Source organism: Amblyomma mixtum, chromosome 4 (assembly GCF_055824585.1).
Source record: "Amblyomma mixtum isolate Tamu chromosome 4, ASM5582458v1, whole genome shotgun sequence".
Classification (NCBI taxonomy): domain Eukaryota; kingdom Metazoa; phylum Arthropoda; class Arachnida; order Ixodida; family Ixodidae; genus Amblyomma; species Amblyomma mixtum.
The window spans coordinates 97,594,381-97,610,333 of record NC_143015.1 but is presented as its reverse complement, the minus strand read 5'-3'; the positions used below and the strand labels follow the sequence as shown (position 1 = coordinate 97,610,333).

General features: G+C 47.2%; 1 protein-coding gene across 1 annotated transcript in view; it reads left to right on the top strand.

The window, feature by feature from the left end:
* Positions 1-15,953, top strand: part of LOC149347534 ((E3-independent) E2 ubiquitin-conjugating enzyme UBE2O) — a 51,138-nt gene that overhangs the window by 2,151 nt on the left and 33,034 nt on the right. The window contains exons 3-7 of the mRNA XM_089587182.1: positions 1,527-1,624; positions 2,891-2,951; positions 5,192-5,344; positions 6,184-6,302; positions 15,197-15,353. Coding sequence (XP_089443308.1) covers positions 1,527-1,624; positions 2,891-2,951; positions 5,192-5,344; positions 6,184-6,302; positions 15,197-15,353 — 588 coding nt within the window. The remainder of the gene's footprint in view (positions 1-1,526; positions 1,625-2,890; positions 2,952-5,191; positions 5,345-6,183; positions 6,303-15,196; positions 15,354-15,953) is intronic.

The following is a 15,953-nucleotide window of genomic DNA, read 5'->3' as shown; positions in this document are numbered from 1 at the left end:
TATGTGCCATCAAGAAGTCTTTGATTTATAGGCAGTTCTGTATCATTTAAGGCTAATTTGTTTGCCATCATGCCATTATATGACACCAGCAACAGCTCTTTTTTTTTACTGTGATTGAGTCTTCACAAAAAAATATATATATATAGCAGAGGGCTGTGAAGGGGCAACAGTAGGGCGCAGTGCCCTGTTGTCATTTCAGTTTCCATGTTGTCATTTGTTTCATCACTTGTGGCATATATTCAATTACCTTAGTTATGGACTTTTTTTTTTTTTGTACTGTCTATTGATACCAAAATTCCTTGCACCAGCCACGAATCTTGCAAAGCAGTGTGTAGCTTCAGTGCTTGAAGAAGAAAAAAATAAAAATCTCTAGCACAACATTATATTGTGCCCATGAGTGCGTTACTACTACTACTACTACTGCTACTACTGCTACTACTGTTGTTACTGCAACGTATTGAGGTCAGGTACGGAATGGCAGCTTGAAAAGCATACTGGACAATGGATTATGGGATGCTGTGTCATGTGCTTGCTCATAGTTAGAGGTGAAAGTTTTTTTTTACTTATCACTTAATACTCTCTTTTTGAGCATTTTTTATGTGTTAAGAATGTCTAAGTGGGCTTGCACTGCATTGTGCATCAGAAGTATGAATGCTTGCTGTGGGTGCACCTGCATTGGAAATATTAGCTCAGAAACATTATGGAAGCTCAAACTTTTTGGGGAAAATATGTGCAGCGTGCAGTGGAAATCTCACAATTGGCTAAATGCTTAAAAAACCTGCATTTGAATGTACTTAGTCTGCAGTCCATGCCTACGAGTATTAAATGCATAATCGGAATTCGGACACTTTTTTTTTTTTCTCAAGGTTGGGAGGACTGGTTCTGTTATGCATGTGTTGACATACTGCTGTTCATGTGAACAAAAAAGTACTACAAAAAGATCCAAGAATAAAGAAGGCGTATCTGAAAATTCTTGAAAAGCGATTCCACTGAACAAGTTACAAGATAGGCATCTAGCCTTGTTTTTCTCAGAGCGTTGCGCTTGAATAATTTTTCTTCCCAAACCTTGCAGAAGCACAGAACACAGCATTTGTTTTAGGATGCAGTGAGGTTGAAAAGCTGATCCTGTCACTTTGAAACTCTGTTTTGTGAACTGGTTGTTTTCTAACTTGCTTTCTCCACCCCATAAAGGCCCTCAATAAAGGGAATGAACTGTCAGTGAACCCAAAAGAAATGATGATCAACGCGTGTGGTCTACAATGCTGGGAGCCATTTATGCACTTCAGTGCTGGCCTTTCAGTGCAGGACATACCAGCTTATTTGCTCAGAATATTGAGGGAATTGCAGTGTGCAATAGGTATTGTAGCTTGTCATTGAAGCAGCGTTGTTACTTCATGGAAGTGTACTTACTCGAGTCATCGGTTTCAGCATGCATGTTTGTTCTTTTGAAATCATGTGCATGCTACATCGTAAGAGTAATAATGTTTTAAGTTTGTAACCTAATTGCATTTTTCATCCCCGTACAGCGGTTTAGTCAAGACGTCGCCATATACCTAGACTCCTGGGTCGGAATGGTGCAGAGTTTCAAGACCGAGCTGACTGTTCGGTTTGCTGATGGCTCTACGTGAGTTCACCTTCTCTGCCATTGAAAAAAAAATAATAATGAAAAGCGCCATTTGCTCCATGAGACCGCAATGAGACCGCAATGATTGTAGCAGCATTTTGCATTGCTGTAGGAAGGAGTGATTGCAGACGCATGATAGCGAGGCTCAATGTGTGTCATCTCCTGAGCATGTGCCATTAAACAACAAGAGGTATGAGTCCGACACTGCCGTTCTGTTGATAACACAAAAACAGAACAGTCTTCAGCGGTTGTGCTGAACTCACCGAGTTCTTGCTGCTCATGTAGCAGTGCACGATGTGACCACCTTAAAGGCACCATTATTCAACTTCTGAGAGGGAAAATACATATCCTTGCATACAATTTGCATTGATATGTTTGTGTTTCATTCACTCATGTTTGCACGCTGCCACGAATGACTTAAGAGAGTACTGGTCAGCGTACACAGGCATCTGGGCATCCATAGATTTGTTTGTCGGTAGTGCTAGTCGTTTGCGAAGTCGGTAAGGTTTGCATATGACACAGTTGTGCACATATTAAACTGAGGGATCTTGTACTGTGGCTGAAACGTCAGGCTTGCTGGATGCTGGGAAGGAAATGAATCCTACATAACATGCATGCTTCAGCCATTCAAATGGCTTTTTCGCACACCTTTAGAGCTGCCTGTTAGGCATATTATTGCTGCTCTAGAGTGCCATAGATATGCCAGGATTCAACAGAAATAAAAACGCCCCTTGTTTGGTATGATAGGATATTGTGAACACTGTGCTTTGGGATAATCTTGCAACAGGAATCTCTGGCAAGCAGTTTCCTAAACGATTTCTCTTCCTTGTAGTTATTTGTCAGCATTTCATGTGAAGTTAAATAAATTAACTTTGCATGCCCATCACATCATCTGTGTTGATTAGGCCTTTTCTTTGTTGTTTGTTGAATTAGTTTGGGTACTTCCGTGGCCTTAATTACCACTGCATGAGCAGAGTCTTCCTCACTATATTATAACAAGAAAACAAAAATATGCACGCTTACATCATTGTGTGTGACTAGGAGTATGAAGGATGTAGGCTTTGTGTTTTGTTAATTGACACTCACTATCGAGACATTGCACCTTCTAAGCTTTTACTGAAGCCTTCATAAGCTTAGTGCATAAACCCTCTGAAAGTGAAGTCACAAGGGGGCTTCAGGTGATGGGCCAGCACCTGTCGGGTTAGCCACAGCGGGTCGTTGGCAGCAAGCTTTGTTTGTGGTCACGGCAGACTGTGGATGTTTCAGATGCATTCTGCAAGAGGACGATGCCCTTGACCTGGAAGACGTTCTGGACCGGCGATTGCCTGTGAGTCTTCTTCGTTATCGTCTTAACGGCTTGTTCCATTAATAGAACTCGTTTCCTGTAGCTCATATCTGTCCATACCTGTGGCGATATGTGGAGAGTTGTTTTGTTTGATAACTGCATTTGAGATTGCTTACAAAGCAGGATGCGTTATCAGAGAGGCTCATTAGGCCAGGTGCTTGGCCTATAGAGGAAGAATGGAGAATCAGTGTCCAGCATTAATTAAGCACTGCATTAATTAACCGCAGCAGTGTGCGCAGACAGGAATGCGTCCCTCTGTTGCTGTCTATGTGGTTGGTTTGGTTGGTTTGGTTTATGGGGTTTAACGTCCCAAAGCGACTGAGGCTATGAGAGACGCCGTAGTGGAGGGCTCTGGAAATTTTGACCACCTGGGGTTCTTTAACGTGCACTGACATCGCACAGTACACGGGCCTCGAATTTCTCCTCCAAAGAAATTCAACCGCCACGGCCGGGATCGAACCCGCGTCTTTCGGGACAGCAGCCGAGCACCATAGCCACTGAGCCACCGCGGCGCTAAAGTATACTGCACTGCTGAAGTTGATCGTGTGAAACCAGCTTGCCCGGTTTGCAGCTTTTAAGCTTAAGTGTTGCATCTTATTAGTTATTCATTTTTGGCATTACTTATCATGAAGATATGTAGCAGTATTCGTATTTCCTTTAGATTGCAAGAAAAAGTGCAACAATGCGAAATTTCAAAAACAAGTTGCTTTTTTTTTTTTCACATGCAAAGGCCAGTGCACGCAACTGACTTGCGCCATCATAATACATGTCCAACCATTTAGGTTTGATCTTTTCACTGGAAAGAAACTCGTATCAGCAGTAACACTTTGTGTTCTTTCTTCTCCTGTTATTTCTTTTGCACTTTGTGATATGTTTTCTATATATTTCGTTCAGTGAGTCAAGTGTTTACAAGTATATCTGTTTGTTGTGTTCATTGTATGCATGCTCTGAATACTGGTCCTGGCGGTGTACTCATGGGAGCGGGGCTAATTAATTCCTTTTATTTTGCTTCGTCAGGAAATACGTTGTATTGTTCAAACAGACAATAAGTAGATAGAAGTGTACTCTGCAAAACAAGATATGTGAGGTTTGCTGAAGCATTGTTTTCCAGGCATGCTCACGGCAGACCAGATCAGCGTTTCTGGTTGTGTTGCAGTTCAAAGGGCCTTCAATATTCGTTGCATTTATACGGTGGCAAGGAGTCTGGCATAAGTAGGTGTACCACCACTTCAGTCTAGCTTGTAACTTCTTCCAGTTAATTTTTTTTGTAAAATAGTGTTAAATTGATTTCAGATGGGGTGTCATTAACGCACTTTTTTTCCCTGGCCTACTCTGCTCTCTGGCTTTAGCGATGCCCTTTTAGCATTGCGACAATGTTTTGTTGCTAACGCGTTAATGTAAGTGCGACTTGGTGGTGTTTTGGTATATGCCACTATGCTCTGCGTCAGAAATTGTTTTTGGTAGAATGGAAGTTGCATGCACGAGGTGACAGCTTCCACAAGTATGCCACTGTTCTCATGTTTGTGAGCCAGAAACCACATAGATATGGTGTGCTAGAAGAAGCAGCGTAGCACATGGACGGGATTACATGTTGGGCGCTTGACCCTGCCACTGGCAAAGAGGTGGCGCAGGAGTCGCCCACTCTTGAATGCGCTGCGTAGCGTTGCTGAGTTTGTGACGGAATTGGTAACTCTTGTTGCACCCAATACACGGTGCATAAAACAAGGCAACATTTTTTTTTGGTTATAAATCGAGTGGGCCGACTGTGATTTTGATGGAAAAAAAAAAGCTTAAGAACGCTCAAGTGCCGTGGTGATGCCACCCTTTTCTGGTGGCACTGCAGTCAAAGACTTGAAAGTGGGCTGGCACTGACAACACTGCTGGCGACACGCCGAGACCCCCACGCACTGCACTGTGTATTCTAGGTCAGTGTAGCACAGGTCTGGAAGCTGCTGCTTCATCAAGCTAAGTGACTTTCAGGGCTCTGCAAACAAGTTGTAGGGAAGAAGCACATGGTTGCACATGTTGTCGTACCTGCTCGTGGGGAAGGCTGTACACTCTAAACGCAAATACACCTATATGGGAATAAAAAGGGAGTAAAGTCCTCTAGCACACTCCCCTCTTTAAAGGGTGCACTCTAGAGGACTTTACTCTGTTTTTACTACTTTCTGTTCAGAGTGTAGTGTGAGCGTGCTGTGCACCTACCTCTGCCCCTGTTGCAGTCGTCGGAGTTCAAAGAGGAAGGCTTCTACAAGGGCCAGCGGCTGTGCGGCCCCATGCGGTGCTTTGAGGCGGCCCGCTGGCTCCACTGCACCAAGGAGACGAGCGCCCTGCTGAGCCGTCCGCACAAGCACGTGCAGGTCACCGTCGATGACGTGAGTCTCGGGTTGCACGCGCGTGTGTCCAGCGTTAGTGTTGTTGATCTCTGCTGGGTCCTGGAGATGATGGCATTTGTGACAAATCCTGCTCAAAATGTGCCTGGTGTTGGTGTGTGCCTTTTGTAAATCGGATGCGACACCATTTGTACCTCAGCAGCTGTGTGCCAGAGGCGTTGAGAGACGTTGGGTGTCATCATAACGGTCCTTTTTTGCTACGACAGCAGTAAGGCCACATTTCCCGGTATTGCGGCATCGTTTGTGGCGTAACACAAAGAAGAAAAGAGGGAATGGGAGTAGCATGTGCTCGCGCCATTGCTCTTTTGGTGTCCATTTGCATTTTTGCATGCAGTGGCACAGACTAGCAATTGCGCCTAAAACCATTCCATGGATTCGTGGCATTTTTTGTGCAGAGCAGTTTGATCTAGTGCTTCCTTTTTTTTCGTCGTGGCGCGGTCTGAGTGGTTGTGCCACAGCTGCATTCATGGAATGCTCTAGAGCGAATAATATAAAATGAAAGGAACAAAAAGATTCATCACCTGCAAGCAGCTGGCTTAGAATGTTCCATTACACAGGCGGGGCAGCCATCAGTGCGCTTTTTTGTACTGACCCGTCACGGATTTACTGAGTATATATTTACACAGGCAAGCTAACTTTGCTTAAGTGGTCCACTGTTTCGAAGTGTCCAGCATGCTGTGAAAAACGAAACTGAAACTTGATATACATATAAAATTAGAAATTAAAAAGGGACACGGGGGTTTTACTAAGTGGCGAGACAAGTTTGCGGGAGTTTTAATACATAGATCGCGATTTGATCTTTCTGCTCTCCGTGCCTGCAGGTGAAGGTGGTGTACCTGTTTGTGCAAGGTGTGTGCAAGGCTTACCAGGACACGTCCAATGGGAACAACCAGAGCGATGAGCTCATCAAGTACGTCATCGAGGGAGAGGCTTTGGACAGGTGAGGGCTGCCAGTAGCACCATCCTTTCTTCTATTTTTCTCACTGCCCCCCCCCCCCCCCCCCCCACACACACACACACACTCTCATTTTTTTTTAAGCATGAAATGCTTTTAGCTCCCGTTGTCGGCAGTGTGGTGATGTCACGCCGAGACCGAGAGCCATCATCCGGGCACTGAAATCCACTCATCCGGGCACTGAATTCCAGTCATCCGGGCTCTGAAACGAGAACATCCGGGCACCTTTAACAAGACTCTCTAAGCCCTCCTACGCGACCGGCATGCAAGCGCCGGTTGGTCTCCAAACGAGACAAAAAATAACTGCTGCCAGTGCCTTCTCAATGTTTATCAAGATATCAGTGGAGCTGTGGGTTTGATAATGCACGGAATTATAATTTCCGATTTCTAATAACGCGTGCAAAAAGCACATAAATGCCACGTTACACTTCGTTGTCATAGGTGTTCTCTTAGGGGCTTCAGGTGTTCTCTTAGGGGCTTTGCGGGTGCACAAGGGCCTGGGGGAGAAGCACTGCCAAAGGGGCGCGCTCCTCCCTTCCTTTATGGTTGGGTGTCCACCGAGATGGCAGAGAATTACTGCGCCATTTCCTTTCCTCAAAAAACCTTGGGTTCAAATGGCAAGGCATCCCACTGAATGGGTGGTGGTGTTCCTCCCTTCCTGTATGGTGAGGTTCGCGTGTCCACCGAGATGACATTAGGCCCATAAACATTTCATGCTTACTCTACTCTTTTTTTAGGGGAGAGGCAGAGATTTTTTCCTTGTTGTCCTGCGCGCAGTTTAAATTGCTGCCTTTCCTTTTGGCTACCAACCTCCACTTGAGTAAATCCATTTGGGTTGCTTTGTCATTTCAAACATTAAAGGGACTTGGGACACTGTTAAGTTGATGTCTGTGGATAGGATGCTGTGTTCCAATCACAAAGGAACCATCCTCACCGAAAACAGAGCTTTTATGAGCTAGAAAAAGACAAAAATACAAAAGAGAGAGACACAGTTGTTTGCGTCACCGGCTGGTTTTGCAAGTAAAGTGCATGCGTCGACATAGACTTTCGGGCACAGGACACAAAGGCTAGCCTACATTGCTATTCACTCCAAAATGGTGGCAATTGGTCCTTTTCGGTGTGGACGTCGCAAGTATGAATCGAGTGGCGGGAAAATTTTTAAATTCAGTTTTCTGAGCCATAAATGTGTCGTCATTTTTTGTTGAACAAACGTCAGCATACCCAGAAAGAGTCAGAGAATCAATTATTACTGAGAATTATAGTTGGATGGAGTTCTCATCAGTGTCTCTTTAAACTGGCATTACTGTATTCCGTTTCATACATAGCAGGCAACGCTGCCAAAGCTAGCGTGCTTATTCGCGCTGACTAAGGCTGCACCCAAGAAATAGTTCGCCATACAACCAAAGTTAATGCTGTGGGTGTACCAATCTGAAACGACACATGGGGTATGAGGGACACCGTAGTAGCGGTTCTGGATTAATTTAGACCCCCCCCCCTGGTGGTCTTCAGCACGAGCTGAGAACCTACAGCAGACGAGCGTTTTAGCATTTAACCTCCATCAAAACGTGGCTACGACCTTAGTACAAGCAACTGAATGCCAAGGCCACTGAGCCGCCACAACAACTTAATTCCTCCATTTTGTCAAGTAGTGCAATGAAGTTGGATGGATGGAAGATAGGAGCATCCCTCTTGAAACTTGGGGGTGGCTGTTGCCACCGTGCTCAGCTTTTTCTTTCTCTCCATATTTCTTTAAACAGCACGTGGAACTTTACGGTACTATCTACAGGTTTACCGTTCTTCTTTAGATACACTTTTTAATTGTGAACTTGTAACCTTACATCACCACCCTGCTTCTGAGCCACCATTTTTCCACTCGCATTGCCTCAGGGTGCCTCACTGTAGCGCACCGCCGTGCGGCGAACGCTGGCGCACGAGGCACCATCTAGTGGCCATAAGTGTCGGCCAAGTTCACAATCGCAGCACATTCGTCCCATCAACCAATCGCGGCCCAGACATCTTATCTTCGCAAGTTAGGCAAAACGTTCGGTCTTGTACCCAGGACCCCTCCGTCATGCTAGGAACAGCCACCTCTGTGTTACAACCTCCTTCCTCGGTGTAGCTTTCAACTGAACATTTCCATCGCAGGGAGCGAAACGTGAGGCATATTCCAGTCGTCAATCCGGAGCAGAACTATGAATTCTGAAAGGAACACAAAATCCACCTCTACCAATAAAAGCTGGAGATTTGAATCTAAATACTGCGTTGAAGCACGCTGTTCGGTTAGCGGACCTAGGAACGGAAATGTGCTCCAGATCGCTGGTTGGAATGCGTGTTTCTCTGGACAACGTTGAAGCATGCTTGCTAAGTCACACGTTTTGTTCGCTCCCCGTCTAGGCAGTCTGCGTCATTCGTTTGGCTGCACGAAGGAAGGAAGGCATAATTCCCACCGCAAAACATAGTAACTTGATGCAGTTAGTAACGGGAGGAGGCATTTAAATGCGGCACCGGAGGTCTTGAAGTTATCAAATAGAGGAGGGTAAATCCTCGGTTATAATCTTAGTAATTACTAGAACTTAGCTTGTATGGAAGAAGAAATTTTTTTCGTTTCCAACCATAAGTATTTCGGATTTTTAGTGATTTAAATCTACCCCAGGGCTTGGGCAGAAAAACGTGGCCCTAAAAGAGAAGGCGCTCAAGGACCGCTTATTCCCGTTTAACTCCCATGTAGTCCGATTTCTGTTTAGAATGTACAGTGCCATGCACACTTAACGGGAACACATGCTTAGTATAGTACAGCGCTGGTTGCAGGTCAAGTTTAATGCCGAGTCCTGCAGTCTAGGCTTGGTGGGAGGAGAGGGGGATAAGCAGTGTACAGTCATGAGCAATATGAGAGGGAACAATCTTTTTGCAAGAAATTGCTAATTGTCTGGTTATTTCTTTGCTAAATTTGATATTCTCGCTATTGTACGCCAAAAGGGAAACTATTTCGAAAACACGCAGAAAAGCTCTTCTTGTTACGTATAACTATGGAATAATCAATAGTCAAACTTTGTTTCCTGTCATATTGCTGACAACTGTACAGTACTGTCTATGCTTAGAAGAAAAGCCTATTAATATTTCAGGGCTGAATAACCTCAGATTTAGCATAGTGCCTCGCACATTAATCTTCCTGCAGTGTGCCTTGCCGCATTGGTGAGGGAGGATAGGGGAAGGATGTGACAGACTTACAGTGCTGTGAACAATTAGAGGGAATCTCTAGTCACTATACCAGCAGCAGTTGCAGCTTAGATTTAACATAATCATAATCGGTAATGAAAACAATCATAATCGATAATCATCGTCATCATTAGCCCGGCTGTATCTGCAGCAAGAAAAAAAAAGATGGCATTGGATGCTAGCCAGGTTTGCTCCACCCACGGCTTATGGTCGGAGCAGCCCACTCAATGAGTTGCTACACTGCCACCAGCCGTTCCTTCACACTTTGTGACTTTGCCAAGGATCCTCCGCGCGAAAAAAGACAGGCATATGCGACTGCCCGTCTAGGGCAAGCCAACCTGGGTGGCATTTCGCCACCGGCACCGGGGACATTGAACCCGCTGCCTCCCATATACATGACAGTCTCCAATGAGTCGGCATGTATCTGGTAGTAGACGGCGGCGTACAGTGTCCTTATATATGAGTGCTGCCAAAGATCCTCTGTGCGAAAAAAAACGGGCATATGCGACTGCCCGTCTAGGGCAAGCCAACCTGGGTGGCATTTCGCCACCGGCACCAGGGACATTGAACCCGCTGCCTCCCATATACATGACAGTCTCCAATGAGTCGGCATGCATCTGGTAGTAGACGGCGGCGTACAGTGTCCTTATATATGAGTGCTGCCAAAGATCCTCTGTGCGAAAAAAAACGGGCATATGCGAGTGCCCGTCTAGGGCAAGCCAACCTGGGTGGCATTTCGCCACCGGCAAAGGGGACATTGAACCCGCTGCCTCCCATATACATGACAGTCTCCAATGAGTCGGCATGTATCTGGTAGTAGACAGGGGCGCACAGGGTCCTTATATATTAGTGCTGCCAAAGATCCTCTGTGCGAAAAAAAAACGGGCATATGCGAGTGCCCGTCTAGGGCAAGCCAACCTGGGTGGCATTTCGCCACCGGCAAAGGGGACATTGAACCCGCTGCCTCCCATATACATGACAGTCTCCAATGAGTCGGCATGCATCTGGTAGTAGACAGGGGCGTACAGGGTCCTTATATATTAGTGCTGCCAAAGATCTTCTGTGCGAAAAAAAAAACGGGCATATGCGACTGCCCGTCTAGGGCAAGCCAACCTGGGTGGCATTTCGCCACCGGCACCGGGGACATTGAACCCGCTGCCTCCCATATACATGACAGTCTCCAATGAGTCGGCATGTATCTGGTAGTAGACAGGGGCGCACAGGGTCCTTATATATTAGTGCTGCCAAAGATCCTCTGTGCGAAAAAAAAACGGGCATATGCGAGTGCCCGTCTAGGGCAAGCCAACCTGGGTGGCATTTCGCCACCGGCACCGGGGACATTGAACCCGCTGCCTCCCATATACATGACAGTCTCCAATGAGTTGGCATGCATCTGGTAGTAGACAGGGCCGTACAGTGTCCTTATATATTAGTGCTGCCAAAGATCCTCTGTGCGAAAAAAAACGGGCATATGCGACTGCCCGTCTAGGGCAAGTCAACCTGGGTGGCATTTCGCCACCGGCACCGGGGACATTGAACCCGCTGCCTCCCATATACATGACAGTCTCCAATGAGTCGGCATGCATCTGGTAGTAGACAGGGGCGTACAGTGTCCTTATATATTAGTGCTGCCAAAGATCCTCTGTGCGAAAAAAAACGGGCATATGCGACTGCCGCCTAGGGCAAGCCAACCTGGGTGGCATTTCGCCACCGGCACCGGGGACATTGAACCCGCTGCCTCCCATATACATGACAGTCTCCAATGAGTCGGCATGCATCTGGTAGTAGACAGGGGCGTACAGTGTCATTATATATTAGTGCTGCCAAAGATCCTCTGTGCGAAAAAAAACGGGCATATGCGAGTGCCCGTCTAGGGCAAGCCAACCTGGGTGGCATTTCGCCACCGGCACCGGGGACATTGAACCCGTTGCCTCCCATATACATGACAGTCTCCAATGAGTCGGCATGCATCTGGTAGTAGACAGGGGCGTACAGTGTCCTTATATATTAGTGCTGCCAAAGATCCTCTGTGCGAAAAAAAACGGGCATATGCGAGTGCCCGTCTAGGGCAAGCCAACCTGGGTGGCATTTCGCCACCGGCACCGGGGACATTGAACCCGCTGCCTCCCATATACATGACAGTCTCCAATGAGTCGGCATGCATCTGGTAGTAGACAGGGGCGTACAGTGTCCTTATATATTAGTGCTGCCAAAGATCCTCTATGCGAAAAAAAACGGGCATATGCGAGTGCCCGTCTAGGGCAAGCCAACCTGGGTGGCATTTCGCCACCGGCACCGGGGACATTGAACCCGCTGCCTCCCATATACATGACAGTCTCCAATGAGTCGGCATGCATCTGGTAGTAGACAGGGGCGTACAGTGTCCTTATATATTAGTGCTGCCAAAGATCCTCTGTGCGAAAAAAAACGGGCATATGCGAGTGCCCGTCTAGGGCAAGCCAACCTGGGTGGCATTTCGCCACCGGCACCGGGGACATTGAACCCGCTGCCTCCCATATACATGACAGTCTCCAATGAGTCGGCATGCATCTGGTAGTAGACAGGGGCGTACAGTGTCCTTATATATTAGTGCTGCCAAAGATCCTCTATGCGAAAAAAAACGGGCATATGCAACTGCCCGTCTAGGGCAAGCCAACCTGGGTGGCATTTCGCCACCGGCACCGGGGACATTGAACCCGCTGCCTCCCATATACATGACAGTCTCCAATGAGTCGGCATGCATCTGGTAGTAGACAGGGGCGTACAGTGTCCTTATATATTAGTGCTGCCAAAGATCTTCTGTGCGAAAAAAAACGGGCATATGCGAGTGCCCGTCTAGGGCAAGCCAACCTGGGTGGCATTTCGCCACCGGCACCGGGGACATTGAACCCGCTGCCTCCCATATACATGACAGTCTCCAATGAGTCGGCATGCATCTGGTAGTAGACAGGGCCGTACAGGGTCCTTATATATTAGTGCTGCCAAAGATCCTCTGTGCGAAAAAAAAACGGGCATATGCGAGTGCCCGTCTAGGGCAAGCCAACCTGGGTGGCATTTCGCCACCGGCACCGGGGACATTGAACCCGTTGCCTCCCATATACATGACAGTCTCCAATGAGTCGGCATGCATCTGGTAGTAGACAGGGGCGTACAGGGTCCTTATATATTAGTGCTGCCAAAGATCCTCTGTGCGAAAAAAAAACGGCCAAATGCGAGTGCCCGTCTAGGGCAAGCCAACCTGGGTGGCATTTCGCCACCGGCACCGGGGACATTGAACCCGCTGCCTCCCATATACATGACAGTCTCCAATGAGTCGGCATGTATCTGGTAGTAGACGGCAGCGTACAGTGTCCTTATATATGAGTGTGTTCCGATGTTCAGCATGCGTTCTAAGCGGACCGCCCCAATCCACATATCCATTTCCTTTCTTTCCACTGGAAAGATTGGGCAAAATGTTTCTGGGTGCTCTACATTACGCCTAAATAACCTAGGCAATGCTCCAGGGATAATCTTTTAATCAGTGTAAATGTTGTTTTATAGAGCCTTTGTCAGTGAAGTTCAGATGGCGAAGAAATGTTCTTGTTGCCATTGTTTTGCCCTTCAAGATTGGCAGTTACCAACACTTAAAGGTGTGTTAATTGTTAGCCGTAGGGAAGATCACAAGTGGAGGTCCTCATTCTTCGTTTGCGGCTTTCATCTCCTTTTAACTCTTTCAATCGGCTCAAAACTGGGATTGAGCCAGCACCAGGAACATGGAGACGCGCGCCCCCTTTTCAGCGCTCGTCTATTTGCACCAGCCTGCGTCGCATATTAGAACGTATTATTCCGCCGATTACATTCAACGTAACGCGATGGCATCCCACAGATCGCACGAAAAAGTATAGATCCATGGGTGTTGCGAGACTGCGGAACTGGGCAGACACGGGACCTTCGAGAGAGGGGAACCGTGATCACCATTGCACCGGAAAGAAAGGACAGAAGTTTGCGCTTCTTCCAGAGCAGTCTCACGGAGCAAAGAGTCCTCGGGTATTTTTATTTCCTGGGGCTTAATTTGTGGCTATGTTGTCCGGGACTGAAACTGTTTATTCATGGAAACCCCGAAAAGAAAACTAAATAAATCCTTTAAAGTTTTCCAGAACGCCCTTTAGTGCATCTTAAGTGCAGTGACTGACACCTCCTAGCAGATAATCCGAGGCAAATGTGGCAGTATGATACTCAGCTTGTGGGGGAAATTGCTCTTACTCAATCCTTGCTTAAAAAATTGGCAGTGGCTTAGCTCTGGTTAAGCCTGGATATACAAGCGAAAAGCTGCAGTTATGCTTTGTTTGACGTCAGGGCTGTTGCAGTTCGCGCACAATGCACTGGGAGCACCAAGATAGCGGTGTAGATTTTGAGCCAACTCCCCCGCTACCACTTCTGGGTCTTCTTTTCCTCCTTCCATGGCGAATGTCTGCGCTTCCTCTACGGCTGCCTCCGTCGCTCACGCATGCGTTCTCGCAACGCCTTGCGAAAGAACCTTCTCCTCTTGGGACGGCGGCGGAGACCGCGCGGCAGCGGCGAAGGGTAAACCAGTGGCGAGGGTGAGAAGGGAGGGGGTGGCGAGGAGGAGGAAGGGCACGCTGCTGCGGTGCCCAGGGGTGGCCCACGCAAAGCGCAGTGTTGACGAGCCTAGTGAAGCTTTTCGCTTCAAAAGTAGTTCTCGATTAATGGAAGTTATAGCCAGAGAACCTGAACACTAAGCGCCTCACAGCTTTGACCATGATTTTCGATGCTAGCACTTTGTTTTATACCGTGTTTTGTTTTCACCCCCTGAAGCTCTAAGAACAACGAATGATAAGTGGTGGAGTAGTATGGTTTGCACACTACATCTGCGACCTCTGCAGCATGTCCTCCAATGTGTGAAACAGAGTTTATATAATAATAGTTTTCCTTAGTCAACTGAGCTCGCCGTTGGTATGCTACATGGCATAGTTCTGCACGTGAGTTCTTATGTTCTTAGAGCTCCCTTTTTTATACTCTGTAAGATATGTATATGGAATGGTTTTTTAAACTCTCGTTTTTTCACCAAAGAAAAGTAGTGCTTGTTTGAGCTGTTTCACTTTGGACAGCAGTGTTTAGTTTATTTTCGGCAGTCTGGTATCAGCAAAACATTGTTATGAGGCTAAAAGCAGTGCGAAAAGCATGGCTTTATGTGGTAACAGCTTGATGGTTTGGTGTCCAGACTGTCATGCGTCTAAATGTTTTTCAGTCCTTCCAAATACGCGCACTTAACTGGCCCTTGTAGCATTGAACAGCTGAAGTGCCCTCCTGTTCTAGCTGTTCAGTTATCTGGCAGTTCACGAAAAATATTGCGCACTCTTAGTACTAGCAGTTGAAAAATACGTGCTGTTGCATTTGGAATTGCAGTTTCAAGCAACGCTTGTTTGTTAATTTAAGATTTGTACATTTAAAGAGTATCGTGTCTTGACCCCCCCCAGTGTTGTTTTTCGAAAGGAGCGCCTGTAGACGAAACATTGAACAAATTTTGCCTTGGATCGCTAGCCCTCGGAGCCTGCATGATTTACGATGCAGTACTTCCGTTTTCTTGCGTCGGGCCGTCTCCATGTGGGTAGCGTAACAGAGACATGGGTGACCCTACAACCGCTGTGTGCCCGTTTTTGCAGGGTGAAGATGATCAACATCTTCGAGCGGTGTGCCCTGCAGATTGGGGACCGCAACTACTACACCCTCAAGGCCTCCGACAACATCACCTCCCTGGAGGAGTGGCGGCGGCAGTGTGCCTCCAAGTACTGCCCCTTGGTCGCCCACCCCGTTGAATGTGTGAGTGCCCACCTCGTGCCGGCCATGACAGAATGTGAGCCGGGTATAATGGCAGTGCTTCAGTTCACTTTTATTGCGAAAGCAATACTACTTTCACTTTCAGCTCCTCGCATGGCGAGGCCGCGGTAGCTACCATTGACCTTTAGCTTGACCTCTGCTATGACGTCATACCATCTGCCGCAAAAACCAGGGGCCCAACTTGTGCCGTCGCGAGGCGAGGCCGCGCTTAGTAGCTGCTGCCTAACTCCTGCGCCCGCCACGCGCGGCGCGCCTTCCAGCGCTCTTCATCACACACCGGGATAACGGTAATCTACACACGACCACTTCAGCATTGGATTGGATTGGATTTGATTTGATTTCAATGGATTGGATTGGATTGTATAACCGATGCATCACCACAAGTCTAACCACAAGCACCACCACCAGCTACACTACCAGCTGAACCATGGCATAGCTACGGATATTGCTTTCGCAATTACCAGCTTAACCAAGCTAAGCCACAGCCATTTTTTTTTTATGGTTTTGTGAAAGTGTTCAAAGCATGTAATTGTCAGCACAGCCGAGGTTTTAGCGCAGTCAAGGATGTGCCCGCTGTGTTGA